Genomic DNA, 22,065 nt, shown 5'->3' on the forward strand with positions numbered 1-22,065 from the left:
GGGAGTCTTCAAAGAGTTAATGAAAAGTGATTATAATGAAAAATTAGGCAAGGATTTCAAGTTTTTTTTTTTTTTTTTTGCACCCAAGAAAACATCTTTTAATTCAATTTTCCATGAACTTTTTGATGTACCCTCATACAGTAATTTTCAGGAAAGCAAGTGCTACATTAGATGAAGTGCATTCTTGAAGAAAAACTACACAATTTAAATTTTAACAAATGTAAATCCACCCAAATAAAGTTTCATTAACTCGGATGCAACTGATCAGGAATCTACAAATACTCCTTTTTTGCTAGAAAATTACCTTGATACTGTGTCTGAGTATCAAACATTTAGTAAGACTTTAAGGTAATCTAACGCAGCTGTTAAAGAATCTTAATTCCCTGTATTTGCAAATCGTTATTTTTCTTGGGGTGATACAGCAATTTACATGAGAATTATTGATAAGTACATTCAAAGTAAAGAAAACACAAATGAATTCAACACATTTATTAGTTCCTACTTCCACTATAAGGCTGATTTAAAAAAAATAAAACTAGTTATTAGAGGGTTTTTCTCAGACACTATCCCTCTCAAAAATACACAGTACTAAAATAAAATTAAAACAGGAAAAGTATAAAATTTAATTCCGTGAAAATGATGAACCGTTGCCTTACTTGAACTTCACATTATGAAGATGCGGTATTAAAGCAATAGCAGCAACGACTCAATGAAAGTTGTTGAACCTAAGCCTGTGTTACCCTCATTCTATTAAAATTCCTATTACAACTATTTTCTGTCTTCAATATCATCATCATCAATATACAATTATCTCTAAACCTGAAAGTGAATAAATCTTGAGCTTTCTACCACCCAAACTTATTTTATTTATCTGCCATATTTTGTAAATTAAAAGCAAAAATCGAAGCACAAAGTGTTAGTGACCTTTCCATACCTAAAGATAAATGAAGTTCTAAAGTTTGGCTGTGATAAGACTATGGTTAACCAATCAGAACTTCAGAATTCCTGTGTGACATCATAAGACCTCCCTAGAATACTTTTTCTCCTCCACCTACTGCAACTATTCCCATAAACCTGGTAACAGAGTCAGAAAACTTCCCAGCTACAAGCCCATTAAGACCTCACACTACTTGATATTCTGTACTGTGGTGATCACAGCAGCCAAGGTAAGAAATGGATTTCACTGGTTTTGGTCATTCATACTTTCTGAAACTCAAACTCACTGAGCTCTTAAAATTTTAATTTCATCATAGTTTTGAAATCTCAGTTCAAAGTTAGTGAAATGTTTGAAATGGCAAAATGCTTAATATCTAAACAAATGTTTATCTATATAGTGACAGTAAAAAATAAGATTTAGTTTTAAAATTTAAAGAATCATATTCATCTTTAGCCCTGAATTGGTACTGTCGTTTAACTTTCACTTTTATTTTACTGTTCAAATTTAAATTTCTGCCAATTTAAAAATCTTACAGTTGTATTATCATATTTAGTGGCAGTGATAGTATAACTTCTCCACACAGAACAATGACATAATTGTATTGTATCTTACTGTACTGAAATATAGTGCAGGAGTAGGCTATGTATTTGCATCTGTATTAGTACGCATAGTCGTGTGACTAGAACATGCACATTATCAGCAGGTTTATTCAGTATTGTCATTATGATCCCTTACAGTGAATATTAACTAAACAGAGTTTAAGAATATATCATATTTAGAAATGTTCGTAAAGATTTTTCCTCTCCATAAAGCTCAGTCAACTTTAATTTTAATTTTAAGGTATTTACTAATACATTAGATCCTGAGGTTCTAGCAAATACACAGATAATTACTCCAGAACAATTCTCATGTTAATGTAATATTAATATAAAGAGAACAGAATCAAGAAATGGGCAAAGTCTAGGCAACTTTTAACAAACACTTCCAAAAATCCCATGTTTTTAATGAATGAAGTTTCTTTTATTAAATTCAATACAATATCATAAAGAACAAATCTGGAAATTTTAAAACATTTAACACAAAAATATAAAAATCCTTGTAAAGGTACAGAAAGTTTCAATACTTTCAAAATAGAGATTATTTTAGCACTCACATTTCTAAATATCTCACTGAAACAAATTTGATTACATGAGTGATTATTCTGCCTACTAATGAATACACTTGTTAATTTATTGTCCTCCAGTGTTCCTCAGTTTTCTCTTTTGAACTTAGCAGGAAAATGAAAAAAAGAAAGAAAAGAAATATCCAAGAATGGAGACAGTACAATATACTTGACTTCTGTTTGAATTCTACCATATTCTCTGTTAAAATCTCAATTTAATAGATGAAATGCTTCCTTATTCTTAAAGTTCTATCAGGGCACAAATAAGATTATATAGATTTATTTCACTTTATTTTTATATTATATATGTTAAAATAAAATTTACCTTAGAATTTTCAATTCTTGTAACACTGTAAACTCTACTGTTTTCAGAACAAGCAGGAACTTTATAATTCCATAAGCAGTATTCCTTAAACATTTTTAATTTTTGTCTACCACTGAGTAACCCTAATTTTTTTCAGTATCTTTGTATTTACAAAATGTTTTTCCTTTGTTATTATATAAGTCACTCTGTGAGGTGGTTTCATATATGTATCTGTGCATTTTTACTCAAATATCTATCAAATTACATTCTAATACTTTAAACAGGGTAGTCAAGAATTCTTTCATTGTATCCGAATTTTACTACATCACATATTACTCCAAAAACAAACACCTAGAAAGAGCAGAAATTCTATTAAGATTATCCTTAGGTAACCAGTGTGCTCAGGTTAACAGAAATTACATTGCTAAAGTGACTGCTGTTCAAATTTAAAACATAATGCCTACCAATGAGCCATACATTATGCCCCATCTAGTTCCTCTCTACCTAAAGATAATACCTTTAAGTATTGTATGTTTATAAAGACTTGTGGTTTAAAACTAGTGTTACATAAGATGGAGAAATATGAAAGAAGCGTAAACTATTAAAAAAAAAAAAAACCTAGGTTTCAAAAGTATGTAAAAGAGCTACAGAGTACTTGCAGGAGTCACATCAATAACATTTCCTAAAACATGAAACATCAAAATTAGATTTTAGTAGATAAAAAGAAAACTCATTTGGGATGTATATTAATGCTTTTTTTAATCTCACTAATTAGAGGTAGGAGAATACTTGCAAAAATAAAGTAAAAAACTTACTTTAAATGTATTATATAAAGTAATAATTACATGCAACATACTAAAAGTTTAACTGAAAACCTAAATTTATAGTGTAAATCACCTCTAAATTAGACTATATAGTTATTACCAGTCCTAGAAATGAGTAGAGTCAATTAAATTGTCTTTGTTTACTGTTCTAAAGAGTAATTTTCTAAATGTACTAGTATACATAAATATTTCATTTGTTCCTCTGAATTCTTTGTATGTTTGATATTGTATCTCTGTTTCACAATTTAGGCCAAAATGCAAACTGCCCAAGGTCATGAAGCTAGGCAATACAGGGCCCTTGGGCAGGCACTCAGGTTTATGACTCTGAACCACATGCACATCCTATACCACTGATCAACTTGGCTTAAAAATAAACAATGACATTAACAGAGCAAAATAGACTGAAAGAACTAATACTTTGCCATTCTACAAGACAAATTTAGAGAATCCAACTTCTATTCATTTAAAACCATTCCATTTAATTTACAGTTTAGCTGTATATCAGGCATTATATTCCTAATAGCCTAAATGATATTTTATGGATCATTTTCAAAATCAGGGACATAAGAAAGATATCCTTAATTATTAAGCAATATACCACAACCAGTCAAATTAGTTTCCTGGGCTGATCATACTGGCAAAGGAACAAATCTAGAGTTTGGAAATAAAGTAAATAAAGTAATAAACTGTTATAAATTAAATGAGTAGTCTCTCTGAATATTTCCAGAAACAGTACCTCAATGTCCTTAAACCCTGCATGTATTACAAATACAAATACACTTATAGTCCTCTGAGGCCCTCTAGTGTTTTTTCAAAGGTACTCCGTCGTCAGGGTTTTCAAATTTAAAAAAAAAAAAAAAAAAAAAAAAAGCTGATCAATTCACTCACATTAATGAGGGTGTATTCATTAAGTGGCATTCATTTTTCCTTAAGACTTCCCTAACATGCCAAGATGATATTCTCTTCAAAAAATCAGTAAGAATCTGAAGTCTCAACTCCTACAAGGCTGAAAATGGTATCTTAATTGCAAATTACTTTCTAAATCATTTTACTACTTAAAATAACAGATGAAAAACCTACATACAAAATATCAAAAGTAACATGCCAATTTCAGGGAGAAAATCTCTGTGTTATTGTTTAGAGAATCCTCCTTAGGGCAGAGCTTTAACACCATTTCATTATGGGGGTCAATTTAGGAATCAAGAGGATACCGATTTTCTTGTGTGCAGGCAGAAGCAACTTGAAGACGCAAATATCCAGCCTGGATCTACAGTCTTCACTGTTGCTGCCCCAAAGTAACTTCAGACAGAAATTCAAGTTTAGTGTTAGGCAATGTCAAAACGAAGATGTGAACTCTGGTAAGCCAACTGACTGTAATGTAATGATGGAGTTTCCTAATTCATTTCAACAAGATTAAAAAAAAAAAAAAAGATGCAGACACAATAACTGCTGGCCCATCTGTGCAAATGGAAATGAGTGGTAGGAAAAAGTAAAAACTGAATAATTCTAATCCAGACATATCTGTTTATCTAACCTCAATCTGTACAGAATTCTAATCTACTAAATCAACTAAATGAGAAAAAAATCCTTCTGTCAAGACTATACCCTTAGATATTTATTACTTTAATGCACTAGCAAAATATACCCATGTTTACAAGAATAATAGACATACAAACAGAAATAAATACAGGGAAGCAAAATTTTAAATTCCACAAAGAATCTCAGAAATTTGCAATTTCAACAGAAATAATATCAAAAAAAACTGAAAGTGCTTAATTTACAGGTGGCTATTACTATTCAGTATATACAGCATCATTAAGGTGTCAGTTGCCTAGCAAGTCATAAAGTAGGGCACCAAAAGTTTTCAAAAGTCTGCTGGAGGTCCACTGTGCGCAATACATCTGACACTGTGTTGCTGAAACAGAACTCATACTAAGGACTCCTTTTGGAGCTAACATACAACCTTCCACTCAGCACGTTGCTTAACACAGCCCACGATGTTTGTTAAGAATGAAGGTTGCCCTGTGGTTTTTCTCTTTCTTCCTCCCACTTCAAAAACAGAACACTGTTTTGAACTTGACCGTTAACTTTTAATTTTACCTACTTTGAGCACATGGATTACAAAGGCTTTATAAATCCCACAAGGAAGAATAAAAAGCTATTCTTCCCACCTCTCCAAAAATTAGAATAATGGATTCCACAGATGGATAAGATACTCTGTGGAAATTTTTCTGCCTCTTATATGCAATACAGCAGACAGGGATCCAGCACTTCTTTTGTTGTTGTTTTGTTTGTTTTAAAGATTTATTTATTTACCTGAAAGGCAGAGTTAGAGAGGAGAGGCAGAGAGAGAGAGAGGTCTGCCATCTGCTGGTTCACTCCCGAATTGGCCAAAACGGCTGGAGCTGCACCTATCCGAAGTCAGGAGCCAGGAGCTTCCTCCAGGTCTTCCCACACAGGTGCAGGGGCCCAAGGACCCGGGCCATCTTCCACTGCTCTCCCAGGCCACAGCTGGGAGCTGGATCAGAAGTAGAGCAGCCGGGACTCGAACCGGCAGCCACACGGGATGCTGGCACTGCAGGCGGCGGCCTCACCCACTATGCCACAGCATCCGCCCCAGGATCTAGCATTTCTACAATCAATCTACTATCAAGCATTTTTCATAGTTTCAATATTCGGATTTTAGATCCTGGATGATAAATTAACTCTTTTTTTTTGTTTGTTTGTTTGTTTGACAGGCAGAGTGGATAGTAAGAGAAAGAGACAGAGAGAAAGGTCTTCCTTTTGCCGTTGGTTCACCCTCCAATGGCCGCTGCGGCCGGTGCATCGCGCTGATCCGAAGCCAGGAGCCAGGTGCTTCTCCTGCTCTCCCATGCGGGTGCAGGGCCCAAGGACTTGGGGCATCCTCCACTGCCTTCCCGGGCCATAGCAGAGAGCTGGCCTGGAAGAGGGGCAACTGGGATAGAATCCGGCGCCCCAACCAGGACTAGAACCCGGTGTGCCGGCGTCGCAAGGTGGAGGATTAGCCTGTTAAGCCACGGCGCCGGCCGATAAATTAACTCTTAAACTAATCTGTAAATGAATACTTTCCTGTCCCCAAAAGTTAACACATACTGTCATCCTTTTAATAAAAGAGAAGGAAGTAACTTCAGTTTCCATGGCTGTTTAGGCCTCATGCAAGTTCTCAACATTTTGACACAATCGATTTCTGAATATTCTTAAAAAGGGATTAGAGGATATAAGAAAAACGTAAACTATGTTTCTATACTCTCCATCAAATATTACTCTAATAACTTGTCTATAAGAAAAGTGGTCAAAAAAGAAGACTGCAGGAATTCTAAATTCCCAGGGTTACTGTCAGTGCAGAGTAAAGAATGCTGAACACCTGACAACCCTGCCATAAATTATGAAGCAGTGAAGGTCACAGACAACTCCAAAAATAGGATTGTGATGTTCCCACACACAACTTCCAATTTGTAACATATGCCAAAAGCCCCGTTTTCTATGGATGTAGTCTTAGTCTGGCTTATTTACAGATTTTAGAAGTTCAGCAGAATAGGACTCAACTTTGTATACTGCAAAGTATACAACTGCTACCTAAGTTCACCCCCAAAATTTAATGCATACCAGTAACAGCTTGAAAAGATTTCTTTTCAGCTTTTTGTATCATCAGATCATAAAGTAACTACAAATCACTGTAAATTTAACAAGAAATAGGTCACCATCTTCGCTGGTCTTCTTTACACCCAATTTGTTTCCAGCAATAATTTCTCCTTTTTTCACAAACAATTGGCTGTTGTGGTATTATGAGGTCAGCTTTACAGATTGTTGTATTATATTTTCAATAATGGGAATACACATTTGTATAAAGCCTAGTTTAGGTTAATGCTGTGTTTATCAGCAGACTCTCTGAACTTGGTTATGTCCTCCAAGCCTTATTTTCCTCATCTGTGACAGGAAGTGACAAGAAGAATATCAGAGTGTGGGTGTTTAACCAACAAATGCTATTATTTTACCTGATTAACCTGTTAATCACAGCACTGTTTTCAATAGTTTTCTAAAATTTTCAGTCATAAAACTCCCTTATTCAACTTTACTGATCTAATCAAATGGTGTCAATTATACACTAGATACCAGGGTACAAAATGAACACACAGTTCCTTACTCATGAACTAGAAGTGTAGTTGGGGACACAGATATGTAAATTTAAATTACAGCACAACCTGTTATTCTTATATTGATAACACTGAAGTCCTCAAAAACCCATCAGCGGTTTTACCTTAATGACTAATTCTACCTTAATGACTAATCAAAGATATTACTAGGAAGTGATATTTAAATTGGGTTTTCAGATCAACCAAAGTTAGGCAAACAATCAGAAGGCGGAAGGAGTTGGAAAGCGAGAACAACATGTGCAAAGAACAAAATAAAAAAGGGAACAGAGTATTTATGGAAAGCTGACATGTTGCACGTGACTGAAGTACCCACTCCTAAATGTCAGGGCAAGGATGATTCCTGTAAACGCTTCTTGATGAATTGCTGACCAGCCCTCTCCTTTCCCAAGTTTATCTCAAAATAACTTTTAAAACTCAGACTTTAAGACCATTTAAGCCCTCAAGTTTTATAAAAATAGAAATTACCAATGTTAATTCTTATGTTTTAACTGTATCATTACATGTTCTCATACAAAGTGACTAGTCAAAAGTATAAAGGAATAAATAAAATCTGCCCACACTTCCCCAATAATATAAATTCACTGATATAGCACAGCAAATACATGCAGAAGTAATGTAAAGGCTGGATGTACTCAAAGAATGAAAACTTTATAATATTTTTTCTGAAGAAATTAGTAGAAGTAATTAAATAAACACTGAGTTTTAGCTGTCATTTTCTAAGTAGGAAAAATTACAGATACGTTTAGTCACCTGTGTTTGACAATGAAGACTACATGCTAGGGAAACGTAGGCTGTTACCAACTCTTTATAAAATAATGAAGTCAGGCCAGCGCTGTGGCATAGCGGGTAAAGCCGCCGCCTGCAGTGCCGGCATCCCATATGGACACCACTCATAGTCTTGGCTGTTCCACTTCCAATCCAGCTCTCTGCTATGGCCTGGGAAAGCAGTGGAGAATGGCCCAAGTCCTTGGGCCCCTGCACCAGTGCTGGAGACCCGGAAGAAGCTCCTGGCTCCTGGCTTTGGATCAGCCCAGCTCCAGCCATTATGGCCATTTGATGAATGAATCACAGATGGAAGAACTCTCTGTCCCTCACTCTACCTCTCAAATAAATAAATAAATCTTTTTTAAAAAAATAAGTTTGCTCTAAGTTGGCTGTGTGGAACTACTTACTACAGACCAACACACTGAGGGACAGAGTCTCAAGACACATGAAAGTCCAGTTAATAACACAATTCAAATTGTAACAAGCCAACCTGAAGTACTAAAAATTACAGAGTTGGGGCAAGTGTTTAGCCTATGGTTAAAATGTTCACATCCCAGTTCAGAATACCTGGGTTACATTTCTGGCTCCAGCTCGTGACTCTGGCTACTTGTTAATGCAGGCCCTGGGAGACAAGCAGTGATAGCTGAAGTAACTGGGTTCCTGTCACCTACATGGGAGACCTGGACTGAGCACCAGGTCACAACTTTAGCCTAGGTCAGTCCCTATTGATGTGTACATTTTGGGCAGAAACCATTGGATGGGCTCTCATGTGCTCACGTGCTCACACTCATTCTCATTAGCTCGCTCTCTCCTTCAAAAATAAGTATCTTTTTTGGGGAAAAAAAGAGAAAAACCTAACCACCATATACCACAGTTTCCTATGAAAAATAAATGTTGAGTTCTAACTGATGCATGTCTTTTCCTGTCCCATTCTTTCAGCACTTGCCACTCTCAAGAATGGGGGTAACAGGATGAGGTGGGCTCTCATAGGATATAGAGACTAGCAAGAAAATGAAATCTGGCAGCTGGGGTAAGGTAGTAATATCTTGATTAACAATGATATATCAACAAGCCATGCTGAGGAAGTGAACAGTTACAGTAAATACACTTAGTCTATAGTCATTGTGAAGTTAATTTTAGAAAAGATACTCCCTTCACGTTTACAAGATCTGGCAGAGGAATAAATTTGCTAAGAATCTGCTTTACTCTTTTTTAAAAAAAGATTTATTTTATTTATTTGAAAGGCAGAATTTGGGAGAGAGAGAGAGAGATCTTCCATTCCTGGTTCACTCCCCAAATGGCCAGGGCTGGGACAGACAGAAGCCAGGAGCCAGGAACTCCAACCAAGTCTCCCCTATGGGTAGAAGGGCCTAAGTACTTGGGTGGTCACCTGCTTTCCCATCAACAATAGCAAGGAGCTTGGATCAGAAGTGGAGCACCAATATGGGATGCTGGCATCACAGTTGGCAGCTTAATCTGCTACGCAATAACCCCAGCCTCTGTTTTATTCTGAATTTATTGTCATTTTTCTATGAGCAATTAATTATGGGATTTTAAAATTCCATTTTAAATTTCTTATTTCAAAATTGAAACAAACATTCTGATGGAAGGTGAAATATCACCAAATGTTAATAGCAATTCTTTCTGGACAGTTATTTTCTAGTTAGTGGTGTTTTTTTGTTTTTTTAGGTTTATTTATTTACTTATTTATTTGAAAGGCACAGAGAGAGAGAGAGAAAGATTGAGAGAGAGAGAGAGATCTTCCATCCTCTAGTTCATTCCTCAAATGACCACAATAGCTTGAGACTGGGCCAAGCTGAAGCCAAGAGCCAGGATTCCATTTGAGTCTCCCATGTGGTTGGCAGGCATTATCTGCTGCTTTCCAGGCACACTAACAGGGAGCCAGATTGGAAGCAGAGTAGCCAGAACTCAAACTGGCACTCTGATATGAGGTGTCAATGTCCCAGCAGTAGTTTAATCTGCTATACTATAACACCAGCCTCTACAGTTAATTTTAAATCTCTACCTAGTTTTTCTATAATGGCATGCATTAACTTTTTATTTGATTTTTGTCTTATTTCAAACTTTAGGCTCCAAAGGCAAGAAAGGGCTATAGGAGCCTTCAAAAAAAGGCAAGGTAGACACTTCTACTCATAGCACAGGTCATTTCTAAGTAGGAACTGCTGGTGGTAGACAGTGAGATGACAACAGTTACTACGCCTTCCAAGGTTGAAACTCTTCGGTACTTAGGTTTTGTTAAAATGTTTAAACTTACACTCTATAAAGCTATGAAATTATAGAGAGGAATAACAAACAATTTGAATTTATATTTCTTATAAAATGCTTCTAATTTACCTATCATATTTTGGACTAAATTAAGATCCAAGGAATAACTGATTTTATGCATTTTTCATGAGATTGGTTCTGTAGCTATTAGTACACTAAATGATCACATCAATATGTTTACAGAGAAACAGACTTCAACTATATGTTAAGAACTTTTACCCAAAGAGATACTCTCCCCCAAAAAAAAGTTGTACTTTAAACCAAATCATACTTCAAGTCACTCTGTGTGAAAGCAAAAACTGAAGCTACTAAATTCCAAAGACAGGACAAATCAAACAGTGATGGTATGCCCCACCATTAAAAAGAGACAGACACACAAAAACATATGCATGGACACACAGACTACAGACATTTGATGTTTTATCGTTCTGAAGATGAATTAATGCAAAATTGCATCTTACAAGTTCAGCAAATATATTACACATATGATCCTAATCTATTCACTATTGTTATATTCCAGGCTAGCTAAAAGAAGACAGTCCTCTCACATCTGGAGCCAGCTTTTTAGCTTTCTCTTGACATATTAAAACTTCAGACTTCCTGCCTTCTTAGTGCCATGGAGAAAGTTCAATACCTCACTCGCTCGGCTATAAGAAGAGCCTCAACCATTGAAATGCCTCAACAAGCACGTCAAAATCTCCAGAACCTATTTATCAATTTCTGTCTCATCTTGATATGTCTCCTGCTGATCTGCATCATCGTCATGCTGCTCTGAAGTTCTGCTGCGACCTCCAGACCCGTCATTTCCCACATCAGCTTAAAGTCTACCATCCCATGAAGAGAGGAGAACACCACCACGTAACAGGCCACGTCCTGAACACAAGAATTTCCTGGTGAAAAGGTCGAGATTGAGAGTAAAACAAATTCTTGGCAAATGTATTCATTTGCTGGATCCTCTAACCATGAAAGGGCTTTGTTTTCCAAAATTAACTTTAAAATGACTATAATTCAAGTGTGTACAATGTAACTGCTGACTTCTTCAACATGGCTTATAAATTTCTATCCCAAATCTTTTCTGAGGATAAAATAAGAGCTTAATTTTGAAACAGCACTGCTAGCAAGTTCACTTCATATGTAAAGCATTAGCTTCACTCTTCGGGGTAAATATAATTTATATTGCACTGTAAAAGCTTCTTTGATACTAAGTATTTTTCAGGTCTCCATTGAGTACCAAAATCATTCAAATGAAGTGTCATTATTTAAAATAGCCACTGATTCCTCATGTTTGTTATCTTTATTATTATATTATTACAAAAAAGCCTTTGTAGTAACTCCTTATCAAAATCCACATGCTAAAACAAATTGTACTTTTTTTTATGCTATTTCTATTAACATTTAAAAAACCTCTGAGAATCAAGTGGGTAAAAGTAGGGCCTTATTCTTACCTAAATAAAATTCCCCTCAATTAATTTTCTCTAGGAAATACAGAACTCAAGTACATGGAAATAAACCATAAGTCTGATCTCTTGAGAACATTATAATCAAAAGATGAGGACTGGTGGGCAATTTAATAAATTACAGTGTGACTGGCCATCATTACTAACAGAATATAGTCTCATTAGTTTTCGACACTGTAGCAGATTATCTGAGCTGCAGTACCTGATTTGCTATACTGTATCTTCATAATCAAGAAATTTTAAGACTTCACAATGAATTTACAGGTTGTCCTCTACCTAGCCTCATGCTCAATGTGGACAAAGAAAACATGACAGAAAAACAAATTATATGAAGCATTAAAAAATTAAAAATCTGAATTCTTTCTCCACATAGTAACTAATTCTTGGATTACATTTTGAAACAAACTTTGGTCCCACCTAGTATTTACAATAGGATATGTCTATTTCCCTTAATTTATCAAACAGAGGGTAAACACTGTAAGTGTTTCCTGGGCTAAATGACAAAGCTAGAAGTGCTAATCTGTAATTACTGAGCTAAATAATAAATCCAACGATCTTAATAATTATTTTCCTGCTGAATATATCAATATTCTCTCTGATCATCTTACAGCATCTTCCAAACAATTCATAAAATAACTGAATAAAAATCTGGTGTTGGAAAATAATTCACCAAAATTTCATCATTTAAGTTCACTCCAAAGTTTAAAATCAAGTCAAAGGCAGGCATGTGGAGCAGTAATTAAAACACTCCTTGGTATGCTCACATCCTGTAACAGGGTGCCTAGGTTCATGTCAGGCCTCCACTTCTGATTCTAGCTTCCTGCCAATGCAAACCCTGGGAGGAGGCAGATGGTGGCTCAGTTCTTGGCTCCCTGCCATCCCCTGGGAGACCCAGATTGAATTCCAGGCTTCTGGTTTCATCCTGGTCCAGTCCTGGCTACTGCATTTGGTGAGTTAAATAGCAGACAGAAGGAAGCTCTTTCTCTATCTTTGTCTCTCTCTTCCTCCCCCCACCCCCAATAAAATTAAATTTTTTTTTTTTTTGACAGGCAGAGTGGGCAGTGAGACAGAGAGACAGAGAGAAAGGTCTTCCTTTTTCCGTTGGTTCACCCTCCAATGGCCGCCGCGGTAGGCGCACTGCAGCCGGCGCACCGCGCTGATCCGATGACAGGAGCCAGGTGCTTCTCCTGGTCTCCCATGGGGTGCAGGGCCCAAGCACTTGGGCCATCCTCCACTGCACTCCCTGGCCACAGCAGAGAGCTGGCCTGGAAGAGGGGCAACCGGGACAGGATCGGTGCCCCAACCGGGACTAGAACCCAGTGTGCCGGCGCCGCAAGGCGGAGGATTAGCCTTGTGAGCCGCGGCGCCGGCCTCCTACAATTTTAACTTTAGGTCAAGACATACTACTAATATAGCAGTTATTAAAAGAGAATGTATAATTAATCATATTTGATAAAATGTGGTTACTACAAGAATTTGAAATATCAACACTGATCTTGGATTCTACCTAATACAAGTTCTGGTAACTGAATAATAAAGGAGAAACTGCTTTTAAATTCTCTGAATCCCTGATGATGGAAAGGAGCATAGTTTTGGTTCACAGATATCTAAGCAACAAAGAGAAAAGGTGGTCTCACACTAACAGGATTTCTTCAATGTAGCCTCATCTAAAGGTTGGAGATCCTTAATAACAACTAGAAAGCTTGTAAATACAGGTGATAAACTTAACCTGACTGGTCTCAGTAACTACCTATTCAGAAAGTATTTAAATTCGATAATTAGCTGTTCTGTTCTTAAAAGCAAGTGGAAAATCTGAACTGATAATTATTACATTGTTCATTACAACATAAATTTCAAACTAATAAATGAAAACTTGGGCTTTTCCTCAGCAAAACAGAAATAAAAATCGTCTTCATTCTTCATTCTATCTTTGATAGAAATTAAAACGTGATACTATGAGTATTCAGAATATTTTCAGATTATAATGTTAAAAAAAAAAACCCTCATTCTCTAAATGGAACTACTCTGCTTATCATGATGTGTAAAGAGTAAGATACAAAAAAACAGTGTATTAAAATTGTTTTTAATTCTAAATGCTAGAAAATGAATTCTAATCTTGATTTACTGAATAGTTATAAAGAACTAAGTTTTAAATGTTGAATTGTGACCCATTATATTTTAATTGATTAAAAATGTGTATTTGTCTAATGCAAATAATCTGAATTATTTACATTAAAAGTAATGTTCTTGGTGCGGGCATTTAGTCTAGCAGTTAAGATGTTGGTTAAGACACCAGCATCCCATATCCAAGTACCTGGGTTGATACACGGGCTCTGGCTCCTCACTCCAGCTTCCAACTAATACAGATCCTGAGAGGTAGCAATGATGGCATAAGTAATTTGGTTCCAGTTACTCTTGTGGAAGACCTGGATTCAGTTCCCAGCACCCAGCTTCAGCCTGGTCCAGTCCTGGCCATTTGCGGGCATTCAGGGAGTGAACCAACAGATGGGAAAGTTCACTCTCTTTTTCTCTGCCTCTTAAATAAATAAATAAAATTTTTAAAAAACTATTCTTGAACTCAGTGAAATGGTTCTCTAATATTCTCATGATACTAACTATAAAACACTCTACTTATACTCTGTTTTCATTTTCTAGATTTCTTTTCTTTCTTTTTTTAAGTGACTCTCTACAAATAAAATGAAATCATGATTCCTAGTACAGACACAAGAGGGCAGACCTATATAAAATAATGAATTTGCCTTTACCTAGAGATTATTTCTTTGATAATTTTTTATTCTTCTGACAAAGTAGGAATATGATAAATCTCAAAAAATATTTGCTCTTCTGCTACTACAATACATCTTGAAAATGTCTAGAAATTACAAGCCAAATAATATAGAAAAGTTGACATATTAAAAAAGACAAATCATTACTAATTTTTATTTATACAAAAATGCAATATATACTTTTTAGCTATCTATTGAATATGTCACGTTATATCCTAAGTGTCATAGTGTCCACAACTTTCAAAGGACTATTCAGAGTAAGTCAAACAGTAAAAAAAAATTTAAAGAAAAGAGGTGAAAAAATAACAAAAACATTAAAACTGTTACTTTTAAAGAACATACACAAAACATTCTCAAGTTAAAAAAAATTCTGAGACAAAAATTAAGTCTAAAAGACATTTTATCAATTTTTGTTAAGATATAAAAATATAAATTTACATGAAATATAGATATATTACATATATATTACATAAAACATGTTGAAACTATTAGATTTCTCTATATGATTTAAATGGGCACAAATTTCATGTTCTTCCTTTAAATGACCGCATCCAGAGTTTAAAACACCTTAGGGAATATAAGAGGAAAAAAAGTAACTTTATCAATAAAGAGACCACTACTCAAGTGTCTGGGAGAGCCATGCTGGGTCTATAGGAATCTAATAGATATAGCTGTGATGTGCAAAAATGTACATTCTCTACTCCCTCTGCTCTCCCAGAAAAGAAATAGAAATAGACACACAGAAAGGGGAAGTATTCTTCCCAACAAGAAGACAAACTTTTTATTCTTCTCTTCTGTCACATTTCTTATAGTCAGACGGTTTAGAGATGCGATGTGTAATGGGGTACAAAGGAAAGAACCAAAGACCAATGCTGAACATTGCACATGAGCCCCTCCATGCCCTAAACCAACTGAGGACATAGTTTTTCTTCATTTACAAAGTAAAATGCTTCAGAGTATTACACTAGCAGCATTCTAAATGATTTAGAAAAAAAATCAAGGAACATAACTGCTCTGTACTAAGTCCTAAGAAGAGAAAAAAAGAAAAGCAAAACTTCTATGTGACAAATTAACTTTGTTCACAAACAGGAATAATAACTGTGAAAATTGAAATAAAATAATGGGATCTACAAAGTTCTTAATAAAGCTATGGTGTTACTCAAACATGACTTTCAGTGAAATTCCTTTTCTTAGATGTACAGGAACTATTTTTCTCTTGGTGAGAGTTGAGTAACTGTGAGTGAAAAAAAATCAAAATTTATCAGATGGGTTAGTCCTTACCAAGGTTCTTTTCCTTATATAAAAACTATACTGCAAGGAACTAAATGTTTCAAAGAGACTTTTTAGGAACTTTTAAGAAACCACTAGGATAAGAGCTTTAAAATAAGAGAGTCCCTGGAGGCTCTAAGGAGAACCTAAGTAAGAACTCTTCATGTAGTCATCCAAGAAGGAAATTAGAAGAGAAGCAGTCACCACGAGATTTCAACTAAAGTCTAGTTTTCTTTACCTTTCTACTCCTAAATTTAAAAGCACTGTAAAGAAACCACCTCCAAATCAAGTTAATCAAGACGTAGGGCTTTCCAGAATACACAAAAATTTTTTCCATTATTAGCCTTCTCCCTACACTTCGCACTCCTAGAAGACACAAGCTTTTTTTCTCCACCATGAACCTCCAAAAGATCACCTTACCTTACCGTGTTGCTTCAAGGTTAAGGAAAAAGCAGAATGAAAGGAGGAGGGAATTAGTACTTATCATTCTAAATTTTGCCCAATTTTCTCAGTTACACACTCACTCCCTCTGGGTAGCTCCAATTCTGTGTAACGAAATCACCTGGAGAAACAGCACGGAGCCCTGTTCGTGCATATTCACAAGCACTTGAAAGTTGAAATACGACAATATTTTAAAAATGCATTTCCTATCTTTCAGTAACTTGAAGTGACAGATCACAAATCTAGTTAATTGCTTTTTTTATTTGTAAGTCAATCATAATGTTTCTGTTTGGCAATATGGTTTAAATATACATAATCAAGATGATTTTCAGAATTGTGTACAAAGAAAAAGAAGTCACATTATATGTGTTAAGGATTCTTCTCTGAATATATAATACATTAGGTTATGTGTATGTTTTGAAATTGTACTCAGATTTATGAGTTTTCTAGATAAGTGACCTCCTTATCCTTTCGTAATTATATTCCTTATTCTTTATTATTTTTATTAGCAATAGTAATGAAAATCATTTAAAATTTTTACTCAAAGGAAATCTTATAATTTTTCCTATAGTAATTCATTTTACAAATGTTTTAATAATAAATGAACATGATTTATATCATAAAATTGGTTCCTGAGAATGGAAACATTTCCAGATCAAGAAATTTATACATTTACACATTAGTCCCTAGTTATTTTAGAGGCTCTATTTTATTTTATATATGGCTTTATCATAAAGTACTTTAGTGAAGTTGATTAACAAATCTTGACACTCACATCTGATTTATAAACCTAAATATATATCAACCACTATCAAAATTTTACAAATGACCCAGAGAAATCAAATAATAGGTCAAGAATCATCCAGGTTCTAATGTGACAAAACCAGAAATACAATCCAACACCTAGTACTCTGAAGTTAATGTTCTTTCTATTATAGTAGGCCAGATTCTTTTCTATTTCAAGAGGGTTTTTTAATTAAATATATTTTTGCTTTTTTTATGCCCATTTAACAAATGGAAAGTAAAAATAAAATTAGGTATAAGATTTTTAAGTTTCTCATGTTAATTTATCTCAAATGCTTATAAGTTTTGTTTATCAAAGCAACATTTTTCAAGTTTCTAATATATAACTATGCTTATTAACTTGCAGGGAAAAGGAAAAGCAGAATCAGTGACTATCACAGACTATAAATGTGTTACAGTACTCAAAACATCCACTGGAGGGAAGCAAACACTAGATTTTGAGCTTTACCTGCATTGGTGTTTCACTTCCCTGTCGAAACTCTTCAATTTGCTGCTGTTGCCAAGGAGCTAAACTGTAAGAGTCCTCTGTAGTTCTATTTTCCAAAGGGTTTGTCCGCAACTGCTCTGTAAGCCACATCTGAGTCCTCACAGAAGGCTGAATGGGAACTCCACCTACGGCCTGCTGACCAAGTCCTAAGTATTTTGGGGGTTCAAAGCCCTCTGAGCTCATCATAATGGGCTTGCTTTCAGGTAAGGCACTGTATGTCATGTCTAAAGTTTGTCTCCTTAGAGCAGAAGAAGCTCTGAAGTCTTCTTTGCTACAGCTCTCATACTTATACTTGCAGTCCAGAGTTGATGACCGTTTTTTATTTATTTCTTTGTCTTCTAGCTTAAGCATCTCCATACTATCATGTAAGCAGCTAGGCCCAATTGTCCTTAATTGTGATGTTAAAGCCTTGCCCCGCCCTGTCTTTTCCAAACCGTTCCTTGACTCTTCTGCTGGTGCAGTGCCACCCTCCTTGCAATTATCTGGGGCTGTGAGTTTGGATAAAGATGACCATTTCCGAAGAGGCCGAAAGTCCTTCATGTCGAGAGAGGAGTCCTGCTGCCCCCTACTGTGGTCTCTCAATGTTTGCAAGAAGTTTGTACTCCATTTTGAGCCATCTGATGTTAATGATTCCCTGTGTTTGGAAATTGAAGGGCTGGAGTTGGATGGCATCACATGGGCAGTAGGAAGAGTAACCAATGATCGACTAGGCTTAAAAGATAACGTGCCACTTGAAGTTGAATGATCTGGAAAAAGAAGATTGCCAAATTAGGTACAATTAGCAGACAAAAGTGAATTAGGTAAAATACAAAATGCCAAAAGGAAAACGTGAACATGGTATCCTAGCACCAACTTTCAGGGGCACTTCTTTAAAACAAGGAAATAAGTATTACTGCAATAAGTTTATCTGAAATAAGACAAACTTCTAAGGGATCTTCAAAGAATTTCATGGAAAACATACATTATGAAAATACAGAAATCAAGATTGCCTTTGCACAAAAATAACATCTTTTAATTCCATTTTCCCATGAATTTTTTGAAGCATCCAAATACTTTCAAACATTTTCTAAATAGAAAATATAATAAAGCATATGCCCTTTCACCATCTATTTACAAGTGAAAAATATTACCCTATTTAATCAAAGTATTGTGCCTTCAAAAGAAAAAAAATTAACTTCCCCACTGAGGAGTCTTAACTCATAATCCAGCATTGAAGTTTCAGTCACAACTCTATCAGAAAATGGCATTTTTCATGCTTTCCTAAACTGATGAAATCTATGGCGGATCTGAATATTTCAGCAACTCTCCAGCCTAAAGATTAATTAATTAGAAATAAGGGTAAAGGAGCTCCTGCAATAATGGAAAATATTCAGAAAAGGCTCTAAGTAAGATATTTGCAGAGACAAATTGTTTCCAAAACTTCTAGACTCATTTAATGGCATCAATGGTACAAGACTATAACCCAAACTACAATCTTGGCATCTAATTTGATTTGTATCTTTCTTTTTACAGTCATTAAATTCCCAAATTGTAAATTTTTACTTCAAAAATGACTGATTATCTATTATCAGGCCCAAATAGCATATTATTCTTCACACAAGAATAGTGGTAGTAGACTCCTACAAAAGTAAAAAAATAAGTGCCTCTACATTAAATGAACTTATCATTCAGTGACAAATCATCATCATGTATACAAAATTAAAAGCAGTCATTATAATTTTGTTATCAGGAGATATCTAGAAAGGGAAGACAAATCTAAATGTGGAGGTTAGAGATACTGAGGGGTGAAAGGCAGCTTTCACATTTCCTATGTTTTTCCATATTGTTCAACTCTAACACCAGAGCATATTTAATAGTACTTGTGTGTTGGCATTATTTCAAAAAAGTAAAGTAAGGGGGAAAGAACCAATGATAAAGTCATACGAAAATTCAGGTTAGGATGAGCCAGAGTAATATAAAAAACAGAATTCTACTTGGTCTTTGTACAAAATGTATTCACCTGGAGATGAAAAGGAAAAAAGTATAATAGATGGAGGGATACGAGCAAAAGTATTAGGGTGAATTATTTATCATGTTCAAGGATACTTAATCAGCTTCTGCAGAGCCTTTATGTGCTGGGAAAAATTCTTTTATTATTAGTCCAACCTACCAAACTAAGCTTCAAACCTCAAATTCACAACGTACCCTGCAATTAGATTTCAATTCGGAAATGAATCACAAGAGAAAATGGACTATAGCAGCTGGTATAGACATTAGGGAAAGCATCAGTTTTCTACAACGGCAGCAAAAGAGGAGGTCCAACAGAGACTGCAAAATCAAGATCCTGGTTCAGAAGTGGCAGCAGTTGGGTAGGTAGCACAACGGGTTTCCTCCAGTGTTGGATGGACCAGAGAGTGACAGTTTTCAGACAGGATATGAGGCATCTGAAAGCTTAACCATAAGCCTGGTTCTCTAGCCCTCCAAAAACTGTCAAGTACAGAATGATAATCAGTTGAACAAGAAAATACAGGGAGATATTTTACTGAGAGTCAATTCTAAATAGAAATAGGACAAATGTCTCCAAAAGTCTATGGAATTTTTTATTAATGTACTATAGATTACTATGTATTTTTACAAATATACATATATTTACATATATGTATACCTACACACACACATACACACTTGGAAATCCAGTCTCTTAAAAATATCTTTAAATTTGAGGCCAGCTTTGTGCCGCAGTGAATTATGACACAATCTGCATCACCAGCATCCCCGATGAGCCACAGTGGCTGCTCCACTTCTGATCCAGCTCCCTGCCAATGCATCTGGGAAAGCAGTGGAAGATGCCCCAAGATTTATTTATTTATCTGAAACACAGTGGGCAGGGGAGAGGTGGCGCAGTGCAGGACATACAGAAAAATCTTCCACCTGCTGGTTCATCCTCCAACTGGCCACAATTGCCGGGGTTGAGTCAGGATAAAGCCAAGAGCTTCTTTCAGGTCTCCTAAGCACTTGCGCCATCTTCCACTGCTTTCCCAAGCATAAAGGCAGGGAGTTGGATCAGAGGTGGAGCAGCCAGGACACAAACAAGTGCCCAAATGGGATACCAGCATTGCAGGTAGCTGCTTAATCTGCTATGGCCCCTTAATAAATCTTAAAAAAAAAAAAAAAAAAAAAAAAAAAAAAACTTTAAATTTTGAAAGAACAAAAAATAAAGAAAAAAGAACAAAACAGATGTTCTAACTCACTAATAGTAAAAGTGCACTCCATATCATATTTGTAAAATTCTTAAAGGCTATTAATAATGCTTTGATGGCAATGTGTAAACTTTTGCAACTTTTTGAAGAAGAGGGAAAATATACATGTATTTAAACTATGGGTACATATAAGAATACTTAAAATATTCAGGAAAAATGGAATTTGAAGCTTATTTTGGTACAAAAAATATTTGAAATCCACTCATATATGTCACCTTCAACAAGTTCATAGAAATTGCATACTAGGAAAAAACTATGCATGGATTTCAAAATTTTTGTGCCAAAATAAACTATCTTTTAATATTTTCCATTAGCTTTTTGAAGCATCCTCATATACATGAATATACATATTACATATGTGCATCTATACATGTAACTACATTTTTATATCCATAATTAGAGAAAGCATTTGAAAAAATAAGCCATAATCCCTGTTTGGTGGACGGAGGGCAAAGGACAAAGTGTGTTTCACATTTTACTTTTCACAAATATGCACTGACTTCAAAAACCTTTGCTCCGAATAAACATCTTTTAATCTAATTTTCCATGAACTTTTTAAAAAGTATGTTATACTTAATGTCTTAATTTCTTTTTTTTTAATTTATTTATTCCCCCCAAAGAAATCTTTTATTTAACAAATATAGACTTCATGAATTTCAAAAGGTCATTTAAAAGGTCATTTAGACTTCATGAATTTCATAAGTACAACTTTAGGAATACAGTGATTCTTCCACCATACCCGCCCTCCCCTCCCACTCTCCCATCCCTCTTCCTCCTCCCTCTCTCATTCCCAATTCCTTCACTAAGATCCACTTTCAATTAACTTTATACACAGAAGACCAACTCTATACTAAGTAAAGAGCTCAACAATTTGCACAGAAAAAAAAAAAAAACAGAATAAAACAAAAAAATATCGTTTCAACAGTTGAGACAAGGGCTGTTCAAAATCATTGCATCTTCGGCCGGCCCCGTGGCTTAACGGGCTAATCCTCCACCTTGCGGCGCTGACACACAGGGTTCTAGTCCCAGTTGGGGCTCTGGATTCTATCCCGGTTGCCCCTCTTCCAGGCCAGCTCTCTGCTATGGCCTGGGAAGGCAGTGGAGGATGGCCCAGGTCCTTGGGCCCTGC

General features: G+C 35.4%; 2 protein-coding genes across 3 annotated transcripts in view; one reads left to right on the forward strand and one right to left on the reverse strand.

Moving 5' to 3' along the window:
• CEP85L (centrosomal protein 85 like) overlaps nucleotides 1-22,065 on the reverse strand; it is a 228,405-nt gene that overhangs the window by 87,563 nt on the left and 118,777 nt on the right. For both annotated transcript variants that reach the window (XM_062186677.1, XM_062186675.1), the window contains exon 3: nucleotides 17,659-18,443. In XM_062186677.1, the coding sequence (XP_062042661.1) occupies nucleotides 17,659-18,443 (785 nt within the window). The remainder of the gene's footprint in view (nucleotides 1-17,658; nucleotides 18,444-22,065) is intronic.
• PLN (phospholamban) lies at nucleotides 1,074-14,479 on the forward strand. Its single transcript, XM_062186669.1, has 2 exons — nucleotides 1,074-1,166; nucleotides 10,974-14,479. Exon 2 carries the CDS (start codon nucleotides 11,070-11,072, stop codon nucleotides 11,226-11,228), a length of 159 nt encoding a protein of 52 aa, XP_062042653.1. The 5' UTR covers nucleotides 1,074-1,166; nucleotides 10,974-11,069; the 3' UTR covers nucleotides 11,229-14,479.

Source organism: Lepus europaeus, chromosome 3 (genome assembly GCF_033115175.1).
Source record: "Lepus europaeus isolate LE1 chromosome 3, mLepTim1.pri, whole genome shotgun sequence".
In the NCBI taxonomy this organism is placed as follows: domain Eukaryota; kingdom Metazoa; phylum Chordata; class Mammalia; order Lagomorpha; family Leporidae; genus Lepus; species Lepus europaeus.